The sequence below is a fragment of the Palaemon carinicauda genome, chromosome 18 (assembly GCF_036898095.1).
Source record: "Palaemon carinicauda isolate YSFRI2023 chromosome 18, ASM3689809v2, whole genome shotgun sequence".
NCBI lineage: Eukaryota > Metazoa > Arthropoda > Malacostraca > Decapoda > Palaemonidae > Palaemon > Palaemon carinicauda.
This window is the reverse complement of record NC_090742.1, coordinates 70,750,371-70,762,870: the sequence shown is the minus strand read 5'-3', so window position 1 is coordinate 70,762,870 and position 12,500 is coordinate 70,750,371. Positions and strand designations below refer to the sequence as shown.

Below are 12,500 nucleotides of genomic sequence, written 5' to 3'. Positions count from 1 at the left end.
CATCTGCACATATTAGTGTGCAATTAATTCTTAGTCATGCCTTTTTCCGTCATAAGACTAGTGCTACAAAGTATTTTGGACGTTTTACTCCAGCTATGACCAGATTTACTCATTAATCGGCAGTTAAATCGCTGGAACTTCATAAGTTTAAACTTGCACCGAATATTTTATGCTGAACAGGATAATGTAAATTTCTTCATAGTTTATATACAAAAGAGGCATTTTAACGTTGTAACATATCTTTGAATATTTTATATTAATTTATCCCTACCTCGTAATTTATTTCCCCCCTTCACTGGGATATTTTTACCTGTTGGAGCCCTGGGCTTATATCATCCTGCTTTTCCAACTAGGGATGTAGCTTGGCTAGTATTGATAATAATTAGTTACGATAACCTAAATATTTTTTTTTGGTGGATGTCATTGTGGAGTAAATAAGAAAGGAATCCTATTTATCTTAATTTAATCTTTATATAATTTGCTGTATATCATATCTTCTTGACTGATACTCCAAGAAGCATGTCCAGTAATACACTCCATGGCTTTTGATACATTTTAATGCATTAGCCCCATTGGTCATGAATGAATCATCGATGAGATGCGGGTGCGTGGTGTATCCATTCCGTATCCTTTTATAGTGTTAAAAGTCTATCGTGAAATGTATTATCTTTAACGTTATCATTGCTTTGTTACATTTCAAATTTCATTACAAACTTATCTGATAGACTTTCTGTATCGTGAAATTATCAATATAGAATTATCTGCTGCTGTTAGGTATTAGGGCAAGTTATTTTAATTACTCGAAGTTAATTTTCGATATAGAATTTAGTTTTTGCTCAGATAGGATTTTTTTAATAGTGTGATGTCTAGTAATGGTATGATTCATTTACTAGTAGCTGTGATTCGGATAACCCATCCTCGTGAATTCAAGTCCTGTCCTCTGCAACGTGATACTGTTGGTAATTCAATATTCTCCCAATGCTTGTGCTGTAATTATATATTTCCTAATGGCATACATAAATTTTGGTCGCAGTTATGAGTGTTATAAACTCTTAACTTTTGCCAAGGCAAGACTTGGGTTTAATGTGAAGTTATTTGAGTTTCTCTCTCTCTCTCTCTCTCCTCTCTCTCTCTCTCTCTCTCTCTCTCTCTCTCTCTCTCTCTCTCTCTCTCTCTCTCTCTCTCTCTCTCAAAAGAGATTGGCATCTGGGTTGCAGTTATATGACATTAAGATGAAACACGACCTTGGACAAGTGGCATTGTTCCATATGTAGTATTATTTGTTACTGAAGTGGACTAGATTCGACTCTTTAGTATGGGCCGTACTGATTCTCAAAAGTGAATTTGCTTTCAAGAATCACACCTAAAATGTTAAAAGTCTTATATAGTTAAAGGAACGTTATCAATGCTAAAATCCGGATGCTGAGGTGCCACTATTCTCGACCATCTTACAATCATACTTTGAGTTTTGTTAGGGTTCAACTTCATTCCCTTTAATTTGCATCATTAGGTAATTTTAGCTTGATATCTATTACGGGATTCAGCAATACCAGATCTACATTCTGGAGATGGAATTGATGCAGAGAGAGTAGCATCATCTGCATATGGAACGAGCTTGTTTTCTATGGCAAAACACATGCGTATATAGTATGATCACGCAAAAATCATGTAATTCATCTTTATTAATTTACTAAAAAATTCAAATCCGCGTACAAACAAACAACTTTAAGATCAGTCTTTTAAATACTTATACAGGTTGTGTAATTCAATAGATGGAAATGGGAATACAGGGGCCCAATGAACTTAAAGTAGCTGTAATGGGAAGTCTTTTGAATATTTTTGCTAAACAGAGAGAGAGAGAGAGGAGAGAGAGAGAGAGAGAGAGAGAGAGAGAGAGAGAGAGAGAGAGAGAGAGAGAGAGAGACTAATAATAAGGATTATAAACTATTTGCTGGTTCTAGCATAATAAAAGAAAATTCATCTTGAAAGGGTGTCTTTAAAGGGAACACAAATCTGTAGTTAATGTCACATTTATCTTGTAATTGGTCTGTCAGACAATTTAAACAGTCAATCAGACGTATCAAAAGTAGTACCTATACCCTATGCAGAAGCTATATTAGTTAATTTTATGCAGGCCCCTCTTCGTTCCTGGATGTTGTACTATTGCTTTGGTAACCTCCAATTCCTATATCTCTCTCTCTCTCTCTCTCTCTCTCTCTCTCTCTCTCTCTCCTCTCTCTCTCTCTCTCTCTCTCTCTCTCTCTCTCTGCGCTTCTTCCTTTATCTTTTGCATTTCAGCTCTTCACTCCTACGCACTGTCTCTCGTTTAGCTGAGATGTCTCCACCTATTTTCTCCTGCAGATCTACAACCACGTTTCCTCTGCTTGCGCCCACACACAAGAATAAAAATAGCAACTTTAATAATTTCTTTACACGTTATTTACAATACTTAAGTGAAGGTTGAATGGAGTCCATGAATTACCATATGCATCATTCGACTTTTGGTAGCACAGTTTATGCATAAAATGTTTGTTGTAACTTGAAATACAATGAAAACGCTCTCTCTCTCTCTCTCTCTCTCTCTCTCTCTCTCTCTCTCTCTCTCTCTCTCTCCTCTCTCTCTCTCTCTCTCTTCTTCCTCCTGTCATTCGTATGGCTTCTGCAAAGTCAACTAACTTGCTTAGCTTGATCTTTGTGCTTCTACATTGCCGCAGTAATGGCAGCCCTCCTTAATGTGCATTGCATTCTTAGTTTCTCATGTAACAAGTTTATTTAAACTTGAAAATGGCTTTTGATCATACTACCAGCATGGGAGAGGTTTGGGCTATCCTTACCAAAATCGTTTTATGAGTTTTGTTTGATTGATCCTGGTATCATGACTTTAATGATTCCATTCAAGTGTGTACATTTTTCTTCACTAGCTACAATGTGTATGTTCACCAGCGTCTACAAAAGATTCTCTCTCTCTCTCTCTCTCTCTCTCTCTCTCTCTCTCTCTCTCCTCTCTCTCTCTCTCTCTCTCTCTCTCTCTCTCTCTTCGTTTTGGGATACTTAAGCTAATGTAACTTATGTTGTATTATGTGAAACCTCAAAGATTGTATAAAGTTATCATACAGGATATTCACTTCCAAATATATTTAATTCTTTCTTTCCCTGTAAATGTAGTTTCCTTCTTTGCCGTAGCTGTGACATCATCGTTTTCTTTCACATCAGGCCGCTGAGTGAATTTACCCCTTTTTAATACATATTCATAGAATAATGTAACTGTTTCGGTATTAATTGAAAAAAAAAAATCATTCCTTCCCATTGTTTGTTTTACCTTGGCAGTGACAATACCGTCCTTTTCTTTTGTTTATTTTGAACAGCCAAGAGTTCTCAACAATGCTGGGTAAGAAATGAGTCAACTTAAAAAAAAAAATAAAATAAAAAACACCAACCTATCCCTGAAAATTATTTTCATCAGCGTATATTAATTAAGATTTGGCCGTCAGATTAAGCTCTACTTAAAATGATTTTCTTTAATGTATATATTTTTTTCAATAAAGATTTGGACGTTATTTTAACACCTATCTTTGGAAGTAATTTCATGCAGTGTGGTGTGTGTTTGTGTGTTTTTTTTTTCTTTTTTTTTTTTTTTTTTTGTGTGTGTGGAATTTAGATGGACGTTATATTTTCCTTATTGTCTTATCCTAGTAAGATTAGTGATATCTGTCGAGTTATGATGTATGGGGTTTTATTTCTTATCAATACAGTTGCCAGTTTGTGACGACCTTTACACCGATTTTATTTGTATATCGGTTAAGTCTTTATATACTACTAGAACATATGCTTGAACCATTTCCCTTTTGACATTTCAATGTGTTTTATTGTATTTTTGTGTAGTAGGATTTTCCTTCGTTATTCTCGTCTAAATAAACCGCAGTTTTTATCTCGAATGTCGTAATCCAATCTTTAACTTCTTGGTTTCAAATACTGCTTATGTCATAAAACAGCACTTTTCATTTACCAATTTTTTTAAAAAAATTCTCTCTCTCTCTCTCTCTCTCTCTCTCTCCTCTCTCTCTCTCTCTCTCTCTCTCTCTCTCTCTCTCTCTCTCTCCTAAACCAATTGCAAGCCTTATCTTTACCATCGAAACTCTTCAGGGTTTCCTGCTAACCACAAACAAACAACGATATAAACAAACAAACAAACAGAATAAAGAATAACGGGTTAATCGCCTCATCCCGTTGGGGGTGAGGATTAACTCGTTAAGGGTCATTTATTAAATATGATATCGATACCATACATTTATGCAGACGGAGCTTTGACGTTGCATATCTCTCTCTCTCTCTCTCTCTCTCTCTCTCTCTCTCTCTCTCTCTCTCTCTCTCTCTCTCTCTCTCTCTCTCTCTCTCTTCTTTTTATTTTTTGCTGCGACCTTCAACAGTTACGTAACCTGTTATCTACATAGATATTGATTATTCTCTCTAATATAGTTCCTTTTTTAGCTTTGGAGGTCGAACAGGTAATCTGTGTGTCAAGTGTATGAGGACAGAAGGGGATGTGTAAGAAATTTGCCAGATTATTCGGTGTATGTGTTAGGCAAAGGGAAAATGAACCGTAACCAGAGAGAAGGCTCCAATGTACTTTAGTCCGGCCAGTCAAAAGACCCAATAACTCTCTAGGGTAGTATCTCAACGGGTGGCGGGTGCCCTGGCCAACCTACTACCTACCTAGTTAGGGTTCTATTCTGAGAGAGAGAGAGAGAGAGAGAGAGAGAGAGAGAGAGAGATGAGAGGAGAGAGGAGGAGAGAGAGAGAGAGAGAGAGAGAGAGAGCGTGTCACTTTTATTTACTCTGTTGTGAGAGGAATTTGTTACGAAGCTTTGCTAGAGAAAGAGTATCAGAGAATTCTCACTTCTATTTTCTCAATGAATAACGCTTTCCGTCGGAGATGGTCTTGACGGAGAACCTGTCCCACTGACCGGTATGAATGCAGGCCGAGATGACGGGTATTACGCAACAATCCCCAGGTTTGACATAACGTCCGTCGGTTGTGTGGGCGGTGCAGCAGGGGGAACGACTAAAGATGATGTACGTGTAACGCTAGCTTTGATACCGATGAATAACAGCGTTTATTTGCAACATTCATACATGAATTTACGTGGTTATACAACAGCCTGTCGCCTGTTTAGGTTTGATTAAAATAATTGTTGTTTGTTCGAGATCATACATTTTAAGCCGATATCCTGGAATGTGTTGGTGATACCTTGAACTATTTTCACTATTTCTAGTCGCTTGTCATATTTGATGTTCGGTGTCTGTGAAGAGGATGGCTATATTTTTTTTTTTTCTAGAACATTCAGTTAAGTTCATTGTACGTTCATTTTTGCAAAGGAAGTTCAACCTGGGGATCAGTATTTTAAGATTGAACATGCCAGTCATTAGTTGACATATCCAAACGGCTGCTTCTTATTACTGTAGTCTATGTGAACACTCTCCCTCTCTCTCTCTCTCTCTCTCTCTCTCTCTCTCTCTCTCTCTCTCTCTCTCTCTCTCTCAACACACACATGGGGTGAAAATTATTTACTTCTGTATACTTCACAAGCTTCAATGTACTGCTTAAGCTTTCATATGTAAAATACCCATCTGTTTTTCGAATGTGTTTTGTCGATGATGGTAGTAGTTCTGCCAATACTGGTTGGGAAAGCTTCATATTCACTTTCCCAATTGGTTTTTATGGTATATTCATTTCAAGTTCTGTCTGTTGAAGGAATTGACGTTAGTTAGTGGTGAGTTTTCTTAAATGTGTTATTTTCTACTAATTTGCCAGCGATTCTATGGAAAATTATTTTATAAGTTTCCATTTATAATGTGCATTTCATTTTGAAGCATTAGACTTTGTATGACTTTAGAGAGGGCTCAAATTTGACAAATATTAGGTTGGTTGTTTAACCAGCAATATATTCCTGCGTCGACGTAATCAAATATGTCATCAAACCTTTATCGCAACTTAGATCTCTTGTAAAGCAACAGTGTCACAAACGTCCAGAATCTTATGCCAAAAAGCTTGAAAGATATTGTGACAGGTCAGCATTTTAGTGTGTATGCAAAACACTTCATGTACCTGGATTACGTGATCTTAATTTACAAAATATGCGCCACAATTTCGTCTTAAACTTGAGTACTTGAGATTCTTCCTCTGAGAAACGAACAATTTGTTTTCGTTGTCTGGTGTCTGGTCATGACGGTAACACGATCTGCATCATCTACCTCATGAGACTTCCTGCCTCCAAAGCACTAATTTGAACTATTGGATAACATGATAGTTTTACGGTGTTGTTGATGCTGGTCTGTTGGTAATTATATACAGCGTCCTTTGGCAAAATTTAAGAGTTCATTTCTTATTTTACCTAGCATTATACCATAATCAGAGAGTCCGTTTCAGTTTGTAACGTACAATATATATGTTGCTGAGCTCGATTTGCTTTTTCGTTTTAGTATCAACTCTACCTCAGAGTACTGATTCAGTGATTCTGCTGTTTGACGTCAACAAATTAGCTCTGCCTTTTCCTTGCTATGAATTGGTTTTTTGTCCATTCATCATTCAAGAGTTAGCTATCAAAAGCATTTCCTCTACACATGTATTCTTCATTTTAGATGTTGCCAAGGTATTTCTTAATTTTTAATGCGAAAAACATCTGTGTATATAATGGTTATGGGTAATTGAAAACTTTTTCTAATATTAAAGTAAGGATTTGTGAGAATATGAAGTATCTAAAATAATATTTTGTACCTTAAATACTTGTATGTCTTTTATACATAAAAAACAGAATAAGATTTGCGAAAATATGAAGTATCTTAAAATATTTTTCGTACCATAAATACTCTTATGTATTTTACTCACTGAAAACAGAGAATTGAGCGGAAAATACTCCAGTGGGTACAACATTAGTGGCCTGAAGAACATATTAGGTTTCAGAGTCGGGGGGCAGCACTTGCGTATGTGGTCTCTCTCTCTCTCTCTCTCTCTCTCTCTCTCTCTCCTCTCTCTCTCTCTCTCTCTCTCTCTCTCTCTCTCTCTCACGTTGTATACATTTATAATCTCTCTTTCTATCCTGTGTATGTTTATAAGCATTTCTCATTGCCCCGAGTTATGCTTTTCTCTTGAGGCTCCCGCCCATGAGAGGTTCATATTGATGTAACGCTAGGTCCGGTTACACTTCTCTCTTTTATCCTAAGTTTGTTCCTGTCTGACCTCGTATTGATCCTTTCTTCTCAAGATTCACGCTCACTTGATGTGTAAGAATCTCTCTCTCTCTCTCTCTCTCTCTCTCTCTCTCTCTCTCTCTCTCTCTCTCTCTCTCTCTCTCCTCTCTCTCTCTCTCAAACGCCTTTAAAAACATTTAATTTTTAATATAAAATTATCATCAAATGTGGAATATATTTTAGTGGATCTAAAGATCTTGCCAGTTTGTTTTAAATTGAGGGCGTAGCTGTAATTTTATCCTGTCCGTTAATCCGCCTGTTTTTGTCAGATGCACTTGTTTTAATTTAAACTCCCTTGTGGTTTTGGGCATCTAGTTCAATTTATCGCAAAGGTAGACCATCGTGCATTGATGTGCAGGAAGGAAATATTTTTGACTTGCCAATTTGTGTTAGTGTTTCTCTTGGGCTTGTCAGTGCAATAGATTTGGTTGAAGACATTTGTAAAGCTTTGAACAAATACAAATGAAGGAGATGGCGTTGTCTTTGGGTCTGTCATCCTCTTGCCTATCACGTTATTATCACAACCCTTACGCAGTTGAATTTATTCCAGTCTATAGCTTGGATCATAGTTGGACTATTTTACATAGATGTGAATGAAGGAAAATGTAGTTTTTCCGTCATCGTGGGTGTCACCACTACCTTGATGCTGTTCCTGTTACGTGGCCGAAAAGATTAATGTCTAAGGTAAACAAAATCAGTATAAATCTGTATGCAAAGAAATAGTCCCTTTGTTTGTCCGGCAGCATGCGTGTCACACGCTGTCGTCATAACTAAGGCTAAGGAGAGCGGATAGGGAGGGTGTAAAGAGAGAGGTGGAGAGAGGGAGAGGGAGAGGTAGAGGAGAGGGACTTAGCCTCTGTATGCAGTGTCAGCAGAATCGGGCCAATCCTAGGCAAGGAACTGAAGTGACTTTACCTTTTTGTTATTAGCTGCCTGATCTCTTCAACAAAGTCATGGTCCAAGAGTTTGTCCCAGGTCTTTTTAGACTTTTGAATTCAGCAGGTGATCGGTACGAGTTTGGCAATATTCTGGAGCTCTTTCTTCTCCTTTAATGGATTTAGGCCAAATTTGGTACAGGATTGTAATGCATGAAGAGAGATGTCACATTTTATTACCATGTAATTCGATTATGTGAGGTTTAGAGCAGAAAGTGAAATTATGATTCAAAATTGTTTGGATTTATTTAAAGCTTTAATTTTGACCCTAACCTTTGAACTAAAGAAGATAAGCCATATTAACTTCACTAATGAATTACTCTTATATAACACTAAGACTGGGTCGCAAACCACGAATATTTTGTAGAAATTGACAGAGTTTTAGCATAGTAAACTTAAACAGAATCCCAATTTATGTAACTTGGTTTAACATTGCAGGGTCTTCATTCCTATCTATTCTTAAAATATGTTTTTTTTACCAGTGACTTACAGTTTTGTATAATGAATTTATTATACCCTTTATTGATTTTAGTAATTTTGAGTATGAACTTTTTCCCCAATTCAATAAAATTCTTAAAATAAAGAAGAATACTAGAACTGCTCTTCAGACTCTTCAGAAGTCCATAATGACTATGAATTTTTAAATTTGGCAATAAAAGATTTTTTTTTCACCGTGGTTTCGAGTCTGAGGCATGAAACAGCATATTTGCTTAAATGTTTATTACTGAGGTAAACCTGCTCACTCTCCATCCTTTGAAGTTCTTTCCAATCAACGACGGTAGCTTGGTAGTGAGACCTTGGCTGGTTAAACGTGTATGGCATATATATATATATATATATATATATATATATATATATATATATATATATATATATATATATATATTATATACATACATACATACACAATATTGATTTATACATTAAAGAGGAAGCGGTACCAGGTTCTAGCCTAGTACTGCATGGTTTTTGGAAGGATGCATGTCCGTGCTGTGTCAGCTGAATGGTCAGGTTGGGACCAAACACCGACCTTGCAATTGAGTGTCCAATAGTAATACTAATTCAAGATGAGTATCGGTATATACTGGCTAGTTATAAATAAATTTAACGAATAAAGGTTCTTAAATTAATTCAAACTTCTATACCCTAGGAGAAATGGCACACAAGTTCTATGCGACGAGGTTGTTTTTGTCTTATATGATATAGTTTCAAAGGATATTACGCAAGGTAAGTATTCTATAGACCTTGATATTACGTTTACTTTTTTGTTTGCTTTACTTTAGCGGCTGCTTTTCCGGTCCCATACAGCAGGGGTACCCCACTCTCTATAGGACCTCCACTGTCGTTATATCTTGTTCGTTCACAGTATTCAACGTTTCATATCACGTTTTCGCAAATTAAGTTTTTGGGTAGCAAAGGTCTACTTTGTCTCGAGTTCTCTTTCTCTTAGTTGATGAAAGAATTGAAAGAATTGCCAGTTTTATCTTGAGGATAAAGATTTATAATCCATCTTCATTCAGTAGTGCTGAAGGTCCCTTTTCCTCATTTTTTTTTCAGCATCATGTTCTTCGATTGTTATCTCTTTCAGTAAATCTTATCTGATAACAGAATCCCACTTAGTAATCTACCATTTTGACTTATTCTGCAGCTTTCTAGCATACGTGGCTCGCATGCCTTGCCAAGCAAGGATAAATTGTTCGTCTATTGTAACTTGTGGAAGTTGAATGATTGATGCTTCCTTCAGTCGCTTGCCTTTTTTTCACAGTGTAACCAAGCCTTCAGTCAATGATAACCTATAATGTGAAGGGAATAAGGTCATTAAATTCATTAATGATTTATAAATTTTGAGTAGAGGGTAGTTTTTTTTTATAATAGGGATTGTTGTCGAAATGGATTGAAGCAGTAGTTATTAACAAGGCACGTATACACGTAGATTTTCATAAACTGACTTGAATGAAAAATACAATTATATGAACGACGAAATTCTTACGTAATTTACATACAAATACATTAACCAACAAGAGAGGAACTCGCCTTACGAGCTGGCTATATACGTCTTAAATACTCAAATGAAATACATTAATAAATATTTATTTTACACTAGACCATCTTCGTAAAAATATGTGTGTATATATATATATATATATATATATATATAGAGAGAGAGAGAGGAGAGAGAGAGAGAGAGGAGAGGAGAGAGAGAGGAGAGAGAGAGAGGAGAGGAGAGAGGAGAGAGAGAGAGAGAGAATAGATAAATATATATACCTGAATATTATATATATATATATATATATATATATATATATATATATATATATATATATATATATATATATATAATCTATCTATCTATATACACATATGTATATATATATATATATCTATATACACATATGTATATATATTTATATTTAACTAGGCAAGTATACGCACGAGAATTATAGACAATTCGTTGCAATGAGTGTGAGGATGTGCTTCCGCTGGATGCGTCCCACGACACAGTCTAAACGAAAGAGCCTCTAGGGTCGGTGGTGGCAGGATTTCATTCAGTGGGAAGGAGAGCCATGGAAAACTGCCCTTCCCAACTCATTTTGAATGGAGGCTTTAAAATAGGATTTACCCTTAGTGCATCCACTGTTGAAAAGACATAGAATAGATATGTCCATCATCAGGCTTAGATTGTACTTTTTTGGGTGCATGCCCCCAATAGTCGTAGTGTCGGCTTAGAACAGGTTATGATGTGTATTGTACCGTCATATGATCCAAGGAAGCTTCCTTTTTTACGCTTTTAATATAAAATATATTGAAAATATCGTCTTTTTTTGGGGTGCATGCCCCCAATAGTCGTAGCGTCGGCTTAGAACAGGTTTACAATGTGTATTATATCGTCATATGATCGGAGGATGCTTCCTTTTTACGCTTCTAATATAAAAATATATTGAAAATATTGTCTTTTTTAAATGCATTCTCTGATTGGTGCTGGGATGAGAAATGTTTAACATCACATTTATTTGGCGCGAAATATATATTTTAATTATAATACATATAAGTTTAGATGGAATTAATTTTGTATGTATTCAAGCTTAAACACAATTTTTCTTTTCTATTTTATAGATATGCAAAATCCTATAATTCTATTTTTAAAACTACGAGGAGTAATATTTTAAGCTAGGACAGGAAATGTATTTTCCCTCCGTTGCCCACGACCGGTTTATATCGACTTAGTGTCGTTTTCCGCTGAACCATTATTATATATTTTAGTCTTCCAATTTCTCTGACAGTAACAGCTGCATATAACCCCGTTGCCGATATTACATATTTTCTTGTAATAGCTGACGTAGATTTACAATTCTTCGGCTGATTTTTTTGTCTTACTGATACTAGTATTCTTCTGTGGTGCAGTTATTCATTATTGAAGGTTTGCCATTCCATTTTTAATGCTTTTTATACTTATGATGGTTTACATTTTCCTAAATAATTTTCAATATTGATGGTAAAATGGATTAACTGTTTTGATTTCGTATGCTTTAGTAAATATAGAATGTTTTATTTTTCGACACCAGCACGATAACAACTAAGAAATTTTATAAAGTCTTATTGTTTTGAAAGCTACTGGTTAAAGACCGTGTATTCCATAGTACGTCAAAAAGAAAAGAAAAATTGTTGTTTACAAGGTTGTATACGAGGTGGTGAAATGATCTTCCTGGTAACTTGAGTCGGTGGAACTTCAGAAGTTCAAGTCTGTTACAAATGTTTTTCTGTTGAACAGGTTGATAGGTCCTCATGTCATAGGTTGTGTATGTGTATATATTTAACGTTGTTACTACTCTTGATATATTTAATAATTATTTTTATTTCTTATCTACTGTTATTCGTTAGTGCTATATATCCTTTCAGGACTGGGTGTTTTTCTTGTTGGAGCCTTTGTTATTATAGCAGTTTGCTCTTCCAATTAGGCTTGAAACTTGGCTAGTATTGATCATAATTCTAATAGAGAATAGGGATGGCAGTTATAGATAAAGGATAATTGGGAATGAAATAACAATGGCATCTGTCTCAATACAATACGAGGAAACTAGTTACTAAGAGTGATAAGAATAGGAGTAATGGGTATACTGGTGAATTGAATCTAAGAGCTCCTATGAACAAAGGACGAAAATGTGTTTTACTGGCCTCGTTATTTAGTAGATGAAGTGTTGAAAGGAAAGTTAGGTGATATATTGGTTGTTACATAAGCTCAATACTTTTTTCTTTTTACTTTTTCCTATAATATATGATTAGGTGTAGACCCTTTATATCTGATAGTAGTAGGTTGTT

The 12,500-nt window shown here is 35.6% G+C and overlaps 1 protein-coding gene across 1 annotated transcript in view; it reads left to right on the top strand.

Moving 5' to 3' along the window:
• shi (dynamin-1 shibire) overlaps positions 1–12,500 on the top strand; it is a 227,030-nt gene that overhangs the window by 53,375 nt on the left and 161,155 nt on the right. Inside the window, exons 3-4 of the mRNA XM_068392510.1 lie at positions 8,234–8,263; positions 8,716–8,724. Of these exons, the coding sequence (XP_068248611.1) occupies positions 8,234–8,263; positions 8,716–8,724 (39 nt within the window). The remainder of the gene's footprint in view (positions 1–8,233; positions 8,264–8,715; positions 8,725–12,500) is intronic.